General features: G+C 39.2%; 1 protein-coding gene across 4 annotated transcripts; it reads right to left on the reverse strand.

Moving 5' to 3' along the window:
- Positions 1–1,368: 1,368 nt before the first annotated feature.
- Positions 1,369–19,864, reverse strand: LOC106064755 (monocarboxylate transporter 12-like). 4 transcript variants are annotated; one of them, XM_013223372.2, is made up of 12 exons: positions 19,784–19,864; positions 18,665–18,944; positions 16,377–16,530; positions 15,217–15,385; positions 13,868–14,113; positions 13,042–13,245; positions 12,573–12,738; positions 11,880–12,024; positions 9,148–9,300; positions 7,848–7,995; positions 5,955–6,077; positions 1,369–2,252 (listed from the first exon to the last, which is right to left on the reverse strand). In XM_013223372.2, the coding sequence occupies exons 1-12, from the start codon at positions 19,796–19,798 to the stop codon at positions 2,175–2,177; spliced, it is 1,881 nt and encodes a 626-aa protein (XP_013078826.2). In that variant the 5' UTR covers positions 19,799–19,864; the 3' UTR covers positions 1,369–2,174. The 4 variants fall into 4 exon arrangements, with proteins under 4 accessions (XP_013078826.2, XP_013078825.2, XP_013078827.2 ...); XM_013223371.2 differs by having other exon boundaries at positions 18,653–18,944; XM_013223373.2 differs by having other exon boundaries at positions 18,653–18,944; positions 19,678–19,827.
- Positions 19,865–20,293: the final 429 nt, after the last annotated feature.

The raw sequence follows: 20,293 nt of genomic DNA on the forward strand, positions 1-20,293 counted from the left end.
CAAGGAAATCCTATTCCGAATTGGGACTTGACCACTTAATGAGGCTGTGACAGCGTCGCAAGAGGTTTGAGGGACACGGTTCTCCGATAAAATGAACTACGCATAACAAGAGGACCTCAGAGCAATGGACACCAGGTGGGAAGAGGCTTCAGATATTGCCAGTGACAGATCTTTTGTGGAGACAGCTTGCCGCCCAATGGCGCAGGAGGATCTAAGTCTAAGTAAGACTAGGACAAAAAGATAGTCTTTGTCCAATACTTGGGCAATTACATGGTCGACTACTAGGCTAATTACTTGGGTGCTAGGTTAATTACTTGTTTAATTACTTGGTCAACGGTGAATCACTACCTTGTTGATTATTTGATCAACTACTTAGTAAATAAATACTAATAATTGCTGTCACGTTATGCCATTAGATTGGGTGTATGTCCTCCCTAGCCTTAATCACGGCTCTACTTTCTATTTTGACCGATATTGTGTAGATTGTCATTGGCGTATAAAGCTAACTTATTGCATTCGCAATGGTATTCCATAGTCACATGAACTGATCTGGTTTAATTTTAATGATGTGGCCACAGTGGTGGATACACGACCGAAATTAAAGTCTGTAACTTCGACCTCCATGTTGACAGCAAGTTAACAAAGAATTAAATCCTTGATTCACTGACCTATATGCTAATCTGAATGTACATTGGCAACGTCTTTGATTTTTTAAATTTTATTTTAGGTTTTTAGCACATCTGCACAATTTAGGTCATGTCGTACCCCTCGTCTTTAGAAACGTATTAGTTGGACTGCCCCGAGAAGTCGTTGCCACTAGACAAAGCTGTGTCAATACACAAGCCCTTTATTTTGGATCTTTGAGACTACGAATTTTATTCACTAAAAGTACCTGCGCTCCATCATGGCATCTGACTACTGCCGGTGTGGCTAGACTGCTTACTGATCGGCAGCTACGCTGGGCAAGAAGCATACTGAATGGGGGAGGAAGGTATGCTAAAAGTTATATGTTTTGGAACCGTACCAGAGGAGCTACTCCTATCCGTAAACGCTTTAAAGACACCAGCTTGCATTGACAGAAAGAGTAGAACACCTGGCAGCGAGAGGCTTCCGAAAAAGACAGCTGGAGATCTCTTTCAAAGGAAAAGGGATACAGCTGGTACTGCGTAGCTTTAATATTAAGCATGGAATAAAACGAAAAAGATCAACGATTCAACACGTTTCTAGAATTTGACTGGAACAAAAAGTCTGAGTAGCAACATCATTAATAACATGGTGACTACTTCGGCGGTAACACTTACATAACGTATACACCGACTAAGAAGCTCAAGATCATAAAAGGAAATCACAACAAAGTCGGCTACTGTATAAAGTTTCAAAGTCATAGTTTAATATCGGAAAGGAAAACGTCGTATTGAATTCTTTCTGATCAGTGAAAGATGAACATCTTCCTAGGTGAGAACCTACATTGATAGAACCTTAACATTAAATAGGAGTGGAATAACAAACCAAGTGAATGCCCAGTGCTAACACAAGAGCATCTAATATATGTGCTAGACAACAAAGTTCTCTATCCCTCACTATTGCGTCCTTTTCTTTAGTCAGATCAAACTTCCAAGTTAGGTAACAGTGCTCCTGTACTAAATAAAAAAACCAAGGAAGACTGCGCTCAGGAATGTTACATCAAGCAACACAACTCTCTTTGATGTTTCAACTTGATCTCTCAACACTGCTTTTATCATGAACCTTCTAGGCATGGCCAAACCAAGTCACATTCACCACTGACACAGTTTTCACATTCACCACTGATACAGTTTTCACATTCACCACTGATACAGTTTTCACATTCACCACTGACACAGTTTTCACATTCACCACTGACACAGTTTTCACATTCACCACTGACACAGTTTTCACATTCACCACTGACACAGTTTTCACATTCACCACTGACACAGTTTCTCCACACCGTTTACAAATATTGACTTCCAACTACAACGTTATACATTCCACCTGACTTGTATAATGGACACTTCGTTTATATTGTATATTTTTTTAGTAATAATAATAGTTTAAGTTACATCAATAGTCGTAAAAACTAATGGTAAGATGTTTGTTTCCCACGGTATTAAGGTACCGGTATTCTTCTGGATCTAGTCTAGATCTAAGTTCCGTCACTCGTCTTCTTTTAACAGGAAATGCTCTCCGCTTTCAGAGTTAATCTGTGAGGTCTCTTGTTCTGATTTTAAGTCCTGCAATAGAACATGATTTGGAAGATTAGTGCTGACTCAAAGGCGGTTGGTTCATGACATGACTTGTAAATTTTGACTCCAAGAGCTATTATGCTTTTTATTACTATTGATTTAACACGCTGCAGTTTGATGCCTTAAACTTTAAATATGCAGGAGATTGGATGTTTTCATTGATAACTACAAATCAATCATTTATGTGCGCCGCAGAATCACATTTCTAAATTCTTCGGTTTTTAACACAAAGTAATTTTGGTTCCACGATAATTCGTTCACTGACATTTCGTTTACCGACAAATCGTTCATGACTTATCGTTCACGCGACAATTCGTTCACCAGACATTTCGTTCAACCGACTATGCCTTCACGCGACTATTCGTTCACCCGACATATCGCTCACCGACAACTTGCTCACAGACAACTTGTTCACCGACAGTTGGTTCACGACAAATCGTTCACAAGACAATTCTTTCACTGAAAATCGTTCACAAGACAAATCTTTCACTGACAATTCGTTCACCGACAAATTGTTCACAGACAAATCGTTCACTGGGTAAGTAACATATTGTTAATGTTATATTTTCTAGTTGTCGGTGAGTGATATGTTGGGTGAACGAATAGTAGCGTGAACGAATAGTCGGTTGAACGAAATGTCTGGTGAACGAATTATCGCGTGAACGAAAAGAAGTGAACGATTTGTCGGTGAATAAAATGTCAGTGAACGAATTGTCGTGTCCCCGTCGAATATTCAGGAAATAGTTGTTTGCTCTATAACAGAGGTGTAGCTAAAATCGTATTTAAAAATAATTGGTGGATAATTCATCTTATCTCTGCCTGTGATCCCGTCAGGGGCATAAGTCACCAACCAGCTTCCATCAGGCGTCTCGGTTCTGGGCGAGTCTCTTCAACTGTCCCCACGTCTTGCCCATCTCCTTGGCATCTGCTTCTAAATCTATATCAATCTTATATCTTATATTGTTTTATAGTTTGGGATATCTTTGAGAAATAATCCAAGCCGTCTGCAGGTCGTCAAGGAATTGAAGCGAGTGGAGTTCAAACTTGGAACCATCTTGACGACCGTTTGAAGCGCTTACCACACGACCGTCACCCAGACATGTGTCCCGACGAAGATCTATGACCCACAGCACATCGAAGATCTATGACCCACAGCACATCGAAGATCTATGACCCACAGCACATCGAAGATCTATGACCCACAGCACATCGAAGATCTATGACCCACAGCACATCGAAGATCTATGACCCACAGCACATCGAAGATCTATGACCCACAGCACATCGAAGATCTATGACCCACAGCACATCGAAGATCTATGACCCACAGCACATCGAAGATCTATGACTCACAGCACATCGAAGATCTATGACCCACAGCACATCGAAGATCTATGACTCACAGCACATCGAAGATCTATGACTCACAGCACATCGAAGATCTATGACCCACAGCACATCGAAGATCTATGACCCACAGCACATCGAAGATCTATGACCCACAGCACATCGAAGATCTATGACTCACAGCACATCGAAGATCTATGACCCACAGCACATCGAAGATCTATGACCCACAGCACATCGAAGATCTATGACCCACAGCACATCGAAGATCTATGACCCACAGCACATCGAAGATCTATGACCCACAGCACATCGAAGATCTATGACTCACAGCACATCGAAGATCTATGACCCACAGCACATCGAAGATCTATGACCCACAGCACATCGAAGATCTATGACCCACAGCACATCGAAGATCTATGACCCACAGCACATCGAAGATCTATGACCCACAGCACATCGAAGATCTATGACCCACAGCACATCGAAGATCTATGACCCACAGCACATCGAAGATCTATGACCCACAGCACATCGAAGATCTATGACCCACAGCACATCGAAGATCTATGACCCACAGCACATCGAAGATCTATGACCCACAGCACATCGAAGATCTATGACCCACAGCACATCGAAGATCTATGACCCACAGCACATCGAAGATCTATGACTCACAGCACATCGAAGATCTATGACCCACAGCACATCGAAGATCTATGACCCACAGCACATCGAAGATCTATGACCCACAGCACATCGAAGATCTATGACCCACAGCACATCGAAGATCTATGACCCACAGCACATCGAAGATCTATGACCCACAGCACATCGAAGATCTATGACCCACAGCACATCGAAGATCTATGACCCACAGCACATCGAAGATCTATGACCCACAGCACATCGAAGATCTATGACCCACAGCACATCGAAGATCTATGACCCACAGCACATCGAAGATCTATGACTCACAGCACATCGAAGATCTATGACCCACAGCACATCGAAGATCTATGACTCACAGCACATCGAAGATCTATGACTCACAGCACATCGAAGATCTATGACCCACAGCACATCGAAGATCTATGACCCACAGCACATCGAAGATCTATGACCCACAGCACATCGAAGATCTATGACTCACAGCACATCGAAGATCTATGACCCACAGCACATCGAAGATCTATGACCCACAGCACATCGAAGATCTATGACCCACAGCACATCGAAGATCTATGACCCACAGCACATCGAAGATCTATGACCCACAGCACATCGAAGATCTATGACTCACAGCACATCGAAGATCTATGACCCACAGCACATCGAAGATCTATGACCCACAGCACATCGAAGATCTATGACCCACAGCACATCGAAGATCTATGACCCACAGCACATCGAAGATCTATGACCCACAGCACATCGAAGATCTATGACCCACAGCACATCGAAGATCTATGACCCACAGCACATCGAAGATCTATGACCCACAGCACATCGAAGATCTATGACCCACAGCACATCGAAGATCTATGACCCACAGCACATCGAAGATCTATGACCCACAGCACATCGAAGATCTATGACCCACAGCACATCGAAGATCTATGACCCACAGCACATCGAAGATCTATGACTCACAGCACATCGAAGATCTATGACCCACAGCACATCGAAGATCTATGACCCACAGCACATCGAAGATCTATGACCCACAGCACATCGAAGATCTATGACCCACAGCACATCGAAGATCTATGACCCACAGCACATCGAAGATCTATGACCCACAGCACATCGAAGATCTATGACCCACAGCACATCGAAGATCTATGACTCACAGCACATCGAAGATCTATGACCCACAGCACATCGAAGATCTATGACCCACAGCACATCGAAGATCTATGACTCACAGCACATCGAAGATCTATGACTCACAGCACATCGAAGATCTATGACCCACAGCACATCGAAGATCTATGACCCACAGCACATCGAAGATCTATGACTCACAGCACATCGAAGATCTATGACTCACAGCACATCGAAGATCTATGACCCACAGCACATCGAAGATCTATGGAAAAAAATACTCACCGAAGATCTATGACCCCCAATACATCGAAAATCTATGACCTACAAAACATTGAAGATCTATGACCCACAACAAATCAAAGATTTATGACCCACAGCACATCGCAGATCTATGAAAAAATACTCACCTAAGATCTATGACCTATAAAACATCAAAGATCTAAGATCTATGACCCCAGCACTTTGAAGATGTATGCGCCATTTATGAGAATCCCTGCTGCATACACTCACCTTCGAATGCAAGGATGCTGATCTATTTGACTGACTGTCAGAATATGAGGCTGTCAGGGGTCCGCTCTTACGTTTTGAGACAGGAAACAAGAGCGGAGATGCTGCGGGCTCTTCTGTTGCACCCTAAAGTACAATCAAGAGATTACTTTGTTTACCTATCATAACACACTAAATCATCATTACAGCAAAGGATATATCAAACACAGATACATATTGTAACGATTCTCACTATCCAGGCTCTCAGCAAACTGCTCCACACAACATCACCAACTTAAAGAGCTTGACAACTCAGGGCTCCAAAATAACGTAACAGCTTAATGTCCAATAAATCACAGACAATACTGTACAATAGGCAACACGTAACACGTAACGATACATCGAACACAGTTTTGGCAAAGTTCTGACAAAATTGCAGCAAAGTTCTGGATGCTTAGAACATGGTTACGGAATATTCTGGATATACTGAACATAACAGCGAAGTTGTTTTTTTTATAGAAGCTTCAATTAATTCAAGTATTTCTCCTTAAGCAGCTTAAATCAACAAAACATTTATCAAAATATTTTTTCTACTCCCTTTATTAGCTAACAGACTTTAATTAGTCAAAACACTGTCAAACCCAAAATTTAAATTAATGGAATAGTTTATTTTAAGCTGAAATTTCGCACCAAGAGTTTGACAGGTTACCAAAGTTAACGTCTTGATGATTAGGATTCCTCCATATACTGTTCAGTCTCCTCGCTCTATTTTTCAATGGCAACTAAAATGTGAAGGTTTTGTTTACTATAGAAGTTAAACATAAAGTAGGCATTGATTTTAATAACAAGGTAATAATTTTTTTTAAAAGCAGTTTATTATTAAACTGATATTGGTCTATCATTTCTCATTCTATCTCTTGTACTATATATTATATTCCTAAGACTCCTGATTTATTCATGTGATGAGATATCACGAAAAAAAAAAAGAAATTTGAACCAATTAATTATTTTCTGTGTGCCTAGGACAACTAATAAACTTTAACGATCGAAACCGCAGCGGTTTAATTTACCAAATGCAATTCTTTCAAATGCGATTCTTTATTCGCTATTTAGACACAATAGCCAATATGTATATATATATTAATAAGAAAATTATAAAAATACTTTTAAAAAAGCTTATATGAAGTGTAATTGTATCAGTTAGTTTGGATCAGTCAAGTAATTAAATTTGTAATAGCTCTAGACCAACAGCAATAAATCTGTGTGATTAGAAATAGTTTTGCCGATTGTTTTTCTTTAGAGCGATTTAATGCTTCTAGCTTTCTCAATACGCTATGATCCTATCACTTACCTGGACCAGTTAGGAAAATGGGAAAAGGGGTGGGGAATAAAAGGGATATCTGGTTTTATTTGACCGGGATTTGTTTTTAAAAACATTTACAAAAAAAAAAACAAAAAAAAAAAACTGCATCCTCTGGCCGACGTACTAACCACTCTGCTAGTGAGGTGCTTATGACTAGAGAAGATTGTATAGTTATGTATTGTTTTTCTTTCAATTTAGAGTGGCGACCTATAATGGGGACTAATTCAGCTTATATCACCACTTCAGTGAAGTATTACTTCTTTCCTTTGTTTGAGATACCAAACAAAATAATTTTGTTCTTGTGTTGTCTGGTAAAAGCAATAATTGTGCCAAATTTCAGCTTGATCCGAGATTGGGTGTCGGAGAAATAAAGTGTACAAACTTATGACCAGACAGACAGACAGAGAGAATTGATAGAAGCTTTGTAAAAAATAACATACGAAACAAATTTAATATGCCGTGTGTTTATGTTGTAACATGTCAAATTTAAAAAGTTATGTCCCACGAATCATTGGTTTGCAACTGGCTAAGCACATCAGTTTCAATGACTTTACCTTTATGGAAATCGTTGGCTCACTACGTATTCTGTAGGTCCATTTGTTTGAATCCAGCTGTTGACGAGCCTCTGGCATAGACAAGGATTTACTCAAATTGTTTTCCGCTCGATGGTGCCAGAAATGTAAATCTTTACGGAATGGTGCACTGGAAGACATTAATGGATAAATATAAACCATGACAGAATAATGCACTGGAAGATTTAATGGAGAAATATAAACCATGACAGAATAATGCACTGGAAGATTTAATGGAGAAATTTGATTGAAATGTACGCCTTTTAAATGATATGCGAAGATTATTTTCTAGCCTTTAAACTATTTGTATCTATGAAGATTCTATCAGATAAACTTGGAAGGAATGCACGTGGCCGTATGCTATGTGCTCTAGACTGTCTTCTCGATGGTCACAAGTTTGAATTCTGCACGCGATCAACACTCGTCATCCTGCTGTATATTTGGAGTTTGGACTAGGTCTAGGACAAAGGTTCTCAAACTAATTTGACCCGGGGCTCCCTTTATATATTCAAAACTTGCCCACGTACCCCTTTGTGTCAAAACGACATAAATACATGTTACATAAGTAACAAATGTAAACAGCATTTTGTCAAAGGAGTGTATATTGAGATGATAACGTCTGGTTAAAATACAATTTAAAAAAAAAATAATGACTTAGGCGAGGTTGATGAGATTTGATGAGTGTGTTTATTCCCTGCTCAACGAGCAAACATTTCGCGTCGGTTTCTTTTTGTTGCGATGCCTTCATTGCGGCCATACATCCACGTTGTAACAAATCAGCAGACGGGCCAGCGGTCAACAACTTCTTTGCAATGACCAAATAATGCTTGAAATTCTCTCTGTGTCAGAACTTATGAAGGGAAGCTTCTGTCTTCTAACTAACTAACTTTCTTTCTAATGAACTTATGAAGGGAAGCTTCTGTCTTCTAACTATCTTTCTAATGAAGTTACCACCAAAGGTCTAACCCTGGTCGTTGGGTGAGCACTTGGGCGTGTTGTAACGATGGTCCTGAGCCAGGGATATAATGGACGTACAAACAAAACTTACAAGTCATTGTGTTGTAGGTCCAGTCATCCAGTAGGTAACAACCAACTGTAACTTACTATTTACTACTTACTATTTAACAACCAACTGTGACTTACTATGTAATACTTAATATTTAATAACCAATAAAACCGATTCAGGGGACTTCGTATCCAACGATCAACAAGAGCCATACCATTCTAATGTTTTTCAAAAGTTATTTAAAATACAAAAATAACTGGACAGCCAAAGGTTTACCCGATTGTGACGGCTTCAGACTTTCTGTGCGTCCCGCTAAGCTTAGGTTTGGGACTGATGTCAGGTATATCAATGGGCATCAACTCCAGCTCCTCGTGAGATGAATGTTTGTGGGAGTGCAGGTCTTCTTCCCTCAGTTCCACGTTAACCAGGCTAAAGAGGAGTTATTCAAAGTTAGTGCATAGTCTTTTAGGGCTCACCCCGAGACATCACTTCAGGCTAAAGAGGAGTTATTCAAAGTTAGTGCATAGTCTTTAAGGGCTCACCCCGAGACATCACTTCAGGCTAAAGAGGAGTTATTCAAAGTTAGTGCATAGTCTTTAAGGGCTCACCCCGAGACATCACTTCAGGCTTAAGACAAGTTATTCAAAGTTAGTGCATAGTCTTTAAGGGCTCACCCGAGACATCACTTCAGTCTAAAGACAAGTTATTCAAAGTTAGTGCATAGTCTTTAAGGGCTCACACCGAGAAATCACTTCAGGCTAAAGACAAGTTATTCAAAGTTAGTGCATAGTCTTTAAGGGCTCACCCCGAGACATCACTTCAGGCTAAAGAAGAGTTATTCAAAGTTAGTGCATAGTCTTTAAGGGCTCACCCCGAGACATCACTTCAGGCTAAAGAAAAGTTATTCAAAGTTAGTGCATAGTCTTTAAGGGCTCACCCCGAGACATTACTTCAGGCTAAAGAGGAGTTATTCAAAGTTAGTGCATAGTCTTTAAGGGCTCACCCCGAGACATCACTTCAGGCTAAAGAGGAGTTATTCAAAGTTAGTGAATAGTCTTTTAGGGCTCACCCCGAGACATCACTTCAGGCTAAAGACAAGTTATTCAAAGTTAGTGCATAGTCTTTAAGGGCTCACCCCGAGACATCACTTCAGGCTAAAGACAAGTTATTCAAAGTTAGTGCATAGTCTTTAAGGGCTCATCCCGAGACATCACTTCAGGCTAAAGACAAATTATTCAAAGTTAGTGCATAGTCTTTAAGGGCTCACCCCAAGACATCACTTAAGGGTAAAGACAAGTTATTCAAAGTTAGTGCATAGTCTTTAAAGGCTCACCCCGAGACATCACTTCAGGCTAAAGAGGAGTTATTCAAAGTTAGTGCATAGTCTTTAAGGGCTCACCCCGAGACATCACTTCAGGCTAAAGACAAGTTATTCAAAGTTAGTGCATAGTCTTTAAGGGCTCACCCCGAGACATCACTTCAGTCTAAAGACAAGTTATTCAAAGATAGTGCATAGTCTTTAAGGGCTCACCCCGAGACATCACTTCAGGCTAAAGACAAATTATTCAAAGTTAGTGTATAGTCTTTAAGGGCTCACCCCGAGACATCACTTCAGGCTAAAGACAAGTTATTCAAAGTTAGTGCATAGTCTTTAAGGGCTCACCCCGAGACATCACTTCAGTCTAAAGACAAGTTATTCAAAGTTAGTGCATAGTCTTTAAGGGCTCACCCCGAGACATCACTTCAGGCTAAAGAGGAGTTATTCAAAGTTAGTGCATAGTCTTTTAGGGCTCACCTCGAGACATCACTTCAGGCTAAAGACAAGTTATTCAAAGTTAGTGCATAGTCTTTAAGGGCTCACCCCGAGACATCACTTCAGGCTAAAGAGGAGTTATTCAAAGTTAGTGCATAGTCTTTAAGGGCTCACCCCGAGACATCACTTCAGGCTAAAGACAAGTTATTCAAAGTTAGTGCATAGTCTTTAAGGGCTCACCCCGAGACATCACTTCAGGCTAAAGACAAGTTATTCAAAGTTAGTGCATAGTCTTTAAGGGCTCACCCCGAGACATCACTTCAGGCTAAAGACAAGTTATTCAAAGTTAGTGCATAGTCTTTAAGGGCTCACCCCGAGAAATCACTTCAGGCTAAAGAGGAGTTATTCAAAGTTAGTGCATAGTCTTTAAGGGCTCACCCCGAGACATCACTTCAGGCTAAAGACAAGTTATTCAAAGTTAGTGCATAGTCTTTAAGGGCTCACCTCGAGACATCACTTCAGGCTAAAGACAAGTTATTCAAAGTTAGTGCATAGTCTTTAAGGGCTCACCCCGAGACATCACTTCAGTCTAAAGACAAATTATTCAAAGTTAGTGCATAGTCTTTTAGGGCTCACCCCGAGACAAATCTTCTAGTAGTCTTACAAGAAATAATGGGGCCTTAACATTGAGGAGCTAAGAGTCTGTGATGCCAATTGATCCACTGAAACTAGCAAATGCTTATGTCTAGATCAGTTCGGTAATCTACAATTTGTTTACCTTGTGATTTTTTACGATTCGGTTTACAATTACATTATGTCAACACTATAATGCAATAGCATAGGAAAAGAAGAGAAAGTAATATGAAGGAATGGGGGGGGGGGGGGTAGATAGAGAAAGCGACGTTAAGAAAAATGTACAATTGGCAGAGATTTTGAACTAGACCTACTAGTCAATGTCAAGGACGTTATAGTGAAAGATTGCGGTTGCCAACTAAATAAAAAAATTAATTTGAGCTATAAATGAAAAAAGCTTTGAAATTTGATTAGACACTTCTGGAAAGCGCACACAACAATTCTCACATATTTGAAATTTGATTAGACACTTCTGGAAAGCTCACACACCAATTCTCACATATTTGAAATCACAAAGCTTAGCAACACGACATATATTTCGTTCACCAGGAAAAAAAGCCAACTATTTATAGCTATCTACCATAGAGGGGAGTGGCCAAGCAATGGTTTTATTGTCCCTCACCTGCCAGTAGTTGGTTCCACTGCGTTAGATTTTGCTGCTCTTTGAGCCCATGGTAACCAAAGCAGCAATAGACCTGAAGCAATCATAGGAAGACCCGCCATAGTGAAAGACATTTTATAATTGCCTGTCAGGTCCTTGACATATCCTGTAATAAGTTAAATATATATCGGTGAAAGGCAGTTGATGAGTTATCCCTAGTATCATGAATGTAGCATGTGGACCACTCAACAGTCTATCACAGTCGCGTGAAACAAACCCGCCTGTCAATACCCTATTCACTAGGCTGCCTGTTTAACAAATGAGATTTGTTATGACAATACAGTACATCTAACTGAAGTGGATCTATTTCTTCAGTTAAAAAATGAATTAGGTGTTTTTGTTCCAATCACTATAACATTGAAGAAAGTGCAAGGATATGACTTTCATTACATTTTGTTAGTTGCAGTTAGTTTCTTTTGTTAGAGGTTCTTTCTTCACGGATAGTAGCCTAACCGTGTATTAGGCGTCGTTCTCTAGATCATCCTCTGTTCCCTATCAATTTCTAAAGCACTGGAAGAAGTTTTGGCGTAAACTTAATGCGATTTATTTATGAAGGGACGTATGAACCTCATTAAAATAAACCACATAGACAATAAGTGCCTGCGATCAAAGGATGCTCTCTCACTCTTCTTCATCTAGAAAAAAAAAACTTACCAGCAATTGGAGGCCCTATTGTGTAGGTTAATGAGATGGCTCCAGCTATATAGCCCCATCCCAGCATGGCTTTCTTTCGCCCTACCATAGAGGCAGTCAGCATAGGCAACATGACGTTATGGGCACCATCCAATAGCCCTCGGACTACGGCGAATACATACAGGCCCTGTAGAGTTTGATATGCATATATTTACTTGCAGAAAGTCTAATCTATCTATCTATCTATCTATCTATCTATCTATCTATCTATCTATCTATCTATCTATCTATCTATCTATCTATCTATCTATCTATATGTGTATATATATATATATGACAGTCTGTGTTTATGTTGACGTTTATCAGCCTCTTGACCTGTATGGTCACATACGGGTATTGTGCACAACCACTTTTTGAAGTGAGGATTTGAACCTTTCAAGGACTCTCTTACATGGAGTTTATCGGCTGCTCTGCTAAAAATAATTCCTACCTCAATGGTAGTGACGTGTGCCAAGAGAAGATAACTCGTGCCCATGACAATGAAGATTGTTTGCTTAAAGTTGAGCCGACTCAGCAGTTGGCATGTAAGAATCTTTCCAGTGATTAGTCTGGACACGGTGGTCGCTCCTCCCATGGCCATCACAATGTAAGACGCCCTTGATGCGCTGATCCCAAGAAACCCTGCGTAGCTTGCCTCTTGGAGTGAATGGAGATTAAGAGGTAGATTAATATAATGATTATTAGGTATGAAGTGGACAATGACTTAGAAAGCGATGGGAAGGCAACAGTGTACATGCCCCGGTAAATGGGAGAGATTCTACTTAAGGCAAAAGACAGAGAGGAATGGAGAAAGACGGCAGACAGATCATGTGTAATACCCCAACAGTTTAACAGACTAAGATAGTATTTCCCAAACCTTTTTCCTTCAAGGAACACTTCGTGCACTCTGACTAATTAGCAAAACACTCCTTATTTTTTTTTTAGAGGTTAATTCATGTGGTTGGCTACTAGCTATTCCAGTAGTTCGTGGAACACCTATTCAGGCGGAACAGTTAGGTTAATTCATCCGGTGGGCTACTAGTTAACTATTCCAGTAGTTCGTGGAACACCTATCCAGGCGGAACAGTTAGGTTAATTCATGTGGTGGGCTACTAGTTAACTATTCCAGTAGTTCGTGGAACACCTATTCAGGCGGAGGGAAACACTGGAGCATGGGATGGGTGAGGTGGTGTGACATTTGAAGGAATCAAATTTATATTTAGACACAGCGCGATCGCTCAGAACTTTACAAGCAAGGCAAGTTAGCAGTAACTCACAAGGAGGATGTTTGGAATCTGATAGCCAAAGTAAACAATGGCCATAGAAAAAGCCCACAGTTGAAAAACTCTGTTCTTCCACAAGGCTAAGTCTTGTATGACTGACTTTAAGAAAGGTTTCTTTATTTCGTCCTCAGCTTTGTCTTTCTCAATGGGTTTTACCAAGAAGTTGAGCAGCACGAGTGAAGCCAATGAGGAAGAGTGGATCCTGAATGTTAATCTCCAGTTCAGTTCATCGAGCATTATCTAAAATATACACATAATGAGATGCATTCATGCTAAAAAAATATTTACACAGATCTATATTTGATACACTCAGACTAACTAAACAGATTAGATACCTTTATATTTCGAGAGTGGACACCAGGTAGCACTAGGACAATAATTGTTTTTAATCAAAAAGAGAGGGATTTTTTTTTAATTATCTATAATATAAAGAGAAAAGCCCTGACTGACTGATTGACTGACTGACTGACTGACTGACTGATACACTCATCACTAGTCTTATCACTTGGGCTAGACGAAACAATATGAACATTTAACTTGTATTTTTTTTTTACCTTGCGTCTAGCCCGAGAGCAACTAAGCAGCTTTCAAGATATACAAGGCAGCGGAAAATTTTCCACAAAAGAATTTTTCTTATTCTCAGTTTCTTTCCAAAACATTTTATAAAGCGACATTCTAATGTTTAATAGCACAGAATGTGTACTTCATTTTTTCAAGAGCATCATTGGGCCCTTCAAATATTTCCGTACAAAGACAAGGCGAAGAATAGTCAGAGATTGTATGCAATATTTTTTTAAAGAGGTAGTTCTTGGAGGGGAGAGAAAGATGATACTAGAAATGGCTGGCCATAAGTAAGTGTGTGTGTGTAAGGATGCGTTGTAAAGCAAGCCGTTCTAATTCATCCTAACAGGGAGTAGAATCTATATGAAGAGAGAGAGAGAGAGAGAGAGAGAGAGAGAGAGAGAGAGAAGGTAGGCACATAATACAAAAAGAAAAAAATTCAAATAGACCTCCAGCGGACAGCTGGGTTTGCATAGACATGTGAAACACTGCATTCATCCTCGGAATCAAAGACATTGCCATTATTATTATGTATTATGTGGAGTATGTTAAAATGCGGGCCACTTTTCTGTTATTGCAGCACGAACTATGTTAGTATTTGATAGTTGTTGAGCTAAAATTACTATTACTTTACTAATACAATAATATTTACTAATAAAACTAGTTATTCATTTAATTCAATCTTACAAAACCACGCACATTTGAGACATTTATTTTGCTAGTGTATGCTACAATAAAAATCAGCACGACATTGGCTTCCAAAGATAAAGTCCAACTCTTACTTGTATTAAAGGAGCAAGGATCAGCGTCCCAACACTGCTCCCTGCAGCCACAAAACCCATGGCCAACGCCTGATGTTTGTGGAAATAATCTACCGGTACGACAGTTGATGGGGTCACAGTAAAGGCGGCACCAAGTGCAAAGGGGACACACAGGGTTCCAAACAATGTCCTGTTTGTGAAATAAAGAAGCTTTAATGATAAGTTAAGAAAAAAATGGAAAGGAAAAAGGAATAGGCTAAAGATTGTTTTAAATTAGACGATATCGTAAAAATTATTTTTTTAAATAACTTTTTCTGGTTTCCTAGCTTAACCTGGTTCTTCTTCCAACCAAAGGGAGCAAATAGTAACAATTACACTAACAAGACAATCGTAAGGTACAAATATGTTTTGATATACATTGGTGATTGGTCGATGGTAACTTTTCATGTTTTCAACATGGTACCTCGTGGAAAAGTCTGTTGGTGGAGAAATGGAAAAGGAACATTTCCTCCAGTGGACTACCAAACACTTTCAAGCGACCAAGTGTTGCATATGGAGAGGATATAAGAAAAGTTTCGCTAAACTGCCCTATCCGCCATATCGTTCATCACGAGGTCGCACGTGGCGGTCCTATCTCGATTAGTGGTGGTATATGGTAGGAATACAGATGAACCTCTCGTGGGCTTGGCCTCTACAAAGACATACATCGGTAACAAGTCCAGTGCTCTTTAGCCTATTGTCTGCGTGGGTACTGGTTTTCAATCAAAGAAAACTATAAATAGATGTTACACCTAGGAACATATATTTACATTCTTTTACATTCATTTCAAAAATATTAAAAACTTTGCACATTTTATTTTTTGTTTAAAGAAAGGTTTCGCTTTCACTCAAAGTTGTCAGCGACCAGAGTAGAGCAGATATTGGGAATACACGAATTTTCAACAGCGTTTTGGATTTTGAGTTCTAAACGTTACAGACAGACGGACAAACAGACTGTATAAAAACAATAGCGACTCTTCCACACAAAATGATAAATTAACTTTCACAAAGTCAAATAAATCTAGCTAAGTTTAAATCCAGGTAAATTAGCTTCATTACTAAGATATATCTAGATTAACTTAAATAAAACTTGATAAACTTAAGCAAACAAAAAAAAAACTAGATAAACTTAGATAACTTACATAAACGTTGGGGCAAACGAAGAAGTAAAAATGGAGACCGAGCACAAGACTGCCCCAAATATCATGACCACCCGGTTGTTACCGTAGAGGACCAACGAACTGGTCAGAGGACCAAACAGTTTCATCAGCCCCATAGTCATGGAGCCCAGCCAGGCTGAACACAAAAAAAGAAAGCGAATAACAGTTAACCATGAAGTGGACACAACCGTAACTGTTGACGTTACCTGGCAAAGTGTCAACCATTGTTTCGGAACCATTTACATGTGACGACCCCCCCCCCCCATTTTTTTAGAAGATAAAAAGCAAGTGGCTCCCCCACCCCAAACACACACTCACACACACGGCAGTTTGCCTTTCTCAGGGCCTCAACATCGCACAATGTATCACAGTCAAAGCTGAGGAGGTGAAATTTAAAAATGATAATAATATAATAATAATATTTTTAAAATTCTTTTATCATTTAACTATCTGATTTGGGATGGGGGGGAGGGGGAGGACTAAGAACTGATATTATATTGTTCCTAAAAAAAACCCAACTGTTCCATATCGTTAAAAAACGCACACACACAATAATGCTTATTCTACTACAGTCAAAATACATAGATCTAATGGTAACTACTCAACGGCTGCAGGATCAACGACATAGTGTCAGGCGTTTGTCACTTCTAATCCCTCCGTCACAATCCCATAGCCATAAACAAAAAGACATTCTTTCATTTTCTGCATACTCTCCCCCCCTCCCCCCCCCCCGACATTTTTTTAACTTCTTCCAGACCTAGATGTGAGTGATTATATCGTTGGAGCGCTGTGACACTACTACTATAAACATATCACAACTTCCGGGTCGACACCTGGGGTGGGATTAGTTTTGTCCTGTTGACCATTGACTATTGAAACCATCTGCCTGACAATTGTTTCGCGGATTAGTAAATGTTTATTTATCGCGAGAATTCTTGTGTATAGGCTCATTCAAAGGCGTACAGAGTTCTGTGCAGAGGAGTTAATAGTTCTGTTCAGAGGCGTTAATAGTTCTGTTCAGAGGCGTACAAAGTTTCAGAGGCGTACTGAATTATGTTGAGAGGCGCTTAGAGTTATGTTCAGTGGCGCTTAGAGTTATGTTCAGTGGCGCTTAGAGTTATGTTTGGAAGCGCATAAAGTTATCTTATGTGGCGCACCCAGTTACGTTCAGGAGCGTAACAAAGTGTTTTATCGCCATGTTTTCCCTCCATCAATGCCCATAAAAACAACCCTAAGAACATCGGGCTATTAGCTCACAAAATGCATACTATTGTAATGTGTGAGTGCATAACATTGTGTTGTGTGAGTGCATACCATTGTGTTGTGTGAGTGCATACCATTGTGTTGTGTAAGTGCATACCATTGTGTTGTGTGAGTGCATACCATTGTATTGTGTGAGTGCATAACATTGTATTGTGTGAGTGCATAACACTGTATTGTGTGAGTGCATACCATTGTGTTGTGTGAGTGCATAACATTGTGTTGTGTGAGCGTATAACATTGTATTGTGTGAGTGCATACCATTGTGTTGTGTAAGTGCATACCATTGTGTTGTGTGAGTGCATACCATTGTATTGTGTGAGTGCATAACATTGTATTGTGTGAGTGCATAACATTGTATTGTGTGAGTGTACAACATTGTATTGTGTGAGTGCATACCATTGTATTGTGTGAGTGTATAACATTGTATTGTGTGAGTGCATAACATTGTATTGTGTGAGTGCAAAACATTGTATTGTGTGAGCGTATAACATTGTATTGTGTGAGCGTATAACATTGTGTTGTGTGAGTGTACAACATTGTATTGTGTGAGTGCATAACATTGTATTGTGTGAGCGTATAACATTGTAGTGCCTTCTTTATAGCATGTTAGTGTGTGTGTCAATTAAACAAAAGAAATAAAGGTACAAAACTATATGCATAAATACATACATACATACATACATACATACATACATACATACATACATACATACATACATACAGCATACATACATACATACATACATACATACATACATACATACAAACATACATACATACATACATACATACATACATACATACATACATACATACATACATACATACATACATACAGCATACATTCATACATACATACATACAAGCAATCAGACAAACAGGCGGACTGACGGACTGACAAAAATAGATAGATAGATAGATAGATAGATAGATAGATAGATAGATAGACTTATTTAAATTTAAGACATAAAAAAGGCTATCTCTCTCAGAAGTACTTCTATCTTTACCAGCTTCCCCTGTTGAGCATTGAAATTCTTTCTGAAACTTGACCAGGAACAAAGAGTAGACATTGAGTGTACCAAATATCAGCAACTGGTTCATCACTGCACAGCTGCACGCGACCCAGGCCCACGTGCTGTCTTTCTGAACATTTTGGGCTTCATTGAGGAGATTGGAAGTGGACACCACCGAGCCGCTGACACTTTGGAAATCTTTGTTGAGTTTTTCAACCTGTTTTCTAAGATCTCCTGGCCTATCGGAAACACTTTCTTGAGACATTCTTGAATGCTAAACACAAATTAAACTTGGTCAACAATGATTTGTAGGCTAAAACATTCAAGATGTCATTTAGTGCCCTTATATATCTCCTATAAAATTACTCCATTCTCGTCCCCATCGGCGTATCGACGGTGATAAGCGCCTGCTGAAGCAAAGCCTGTCAGCACACACACACACACACACGCAGACACACACCTCACAACGTGATTCAGTTTTACATAAGAACAGTTACCAGTAAGTTAGGAACAATTGCATAAAGTAATCCAAGCTAAAGAACGTAACATCTCAGTTGAAGTATCTTTCAGAAGTACTTTTCGCTAATGACTTCATCAAATTATTGTGACCACATTTTTTCCGTTTGCTAGCTTTTTGAAATAATGAAATGAAAATTGTTTATGGAGTGTTTAACAGCCCTTTTGGTGCCCCCTATACTACAAAAAGAAAAGTATTACATTTCATTAGGAGTATAATACGAGATTATCATATAAGATTTAGATCAACCTAGAAATCTACATGTTAATATTTACGAAGATTACCTAGATCTCAAATCTAGTCAATCTAGATCTAATAATTATCATTTAATACATTGATTCTAGAATCTAGATCTAGATTTCTATAAATTTACTTTTAATTTATATATATAAGTTATAATATAATAATATAACAATGACAATAACACTAATCAGACTAATCAGACTAATGGCGTAATGCTGCAAAGATTAAAGAGAAACAAACTTCATACTGATATCTAGAATTCTAGATGGTAGATCTAGTTGTTTCTTTCATTTCTTTATCTGTCCATTCTTTTGGCATTCAATAAATGTAATCAGTGAATAAGCTGAACTTACGTTTAGTTGAGACATTTCATTACAATTTAATGAGTTCACTTGACATTTCAACAAGCTAAGACAAAGACGTCAGTGGTGCGATGTACGGTGCAAACCCAAAATATTTTTAGGGAATTCCCCAATATGGTTTTTTTTTTTTTTTTTTTTAAGTAGGTATTTAAGATTTTCATGTATTGCTGAAAAAAGCTACAACTATAAATAGCTATATTTTTTGGCGTAATTGGTGTACGGTTGTAACGATTTTCCTAGAACAGTTGATGAAGCCTCTATCGTTGAGAAAAGAATTGAAAGCTCGTTGGCCACACAATCAAAGTCTAGTTGGAGTGTTATAATTTTGAAAGTAAAAAAGAAATAAATTTAAATTTGGCTAGAGAACTAGGTCTAGATCTAGATCCAGGGATGCGTAGCGTGCCGAATAGGAAAGACAAGGAGGAAAGGCTACGGCCTTTTTGGACAAGCCAAGCTATTGGACTTGAGACAAAATACAACTTAACACAATCATCATCCCAA

The sequence above is a fragment of the Biomphalaria glabrata genome, chromosome 2, assembly GCF_947242115.1.
Source record: "Biomphalaria glabrata chromosome 2, xgBioGlab47.1, whole genome shotgun sequence".
Lineage (NCBI taxonomy): Eukaryota > Metazoa > Mollusca > Gastropoda > Planorbidae > Biomphalaria > Biomphalaria glabrata.

Bases quoted from the DNA above. Each gene is read 5' to 3' on its own strand.
- LOC106064755 (XM_013223371.2), bottom strand. The intron at 16,531-18,652 runs GTACTTCTGAGA...TTTTGTGTTCAG, and splicing joins GGAAGCTGGTAAAGATAGAA to CCTGGCTGGGCTCCATGACT. The intron at 14,114-15,216 runs GTAAGAGTTGGA...TGTATATTTTAG, and splicing joins TCCTTGCTCCTTTAATACAA to ATAATGCTCGATGAACTGAA.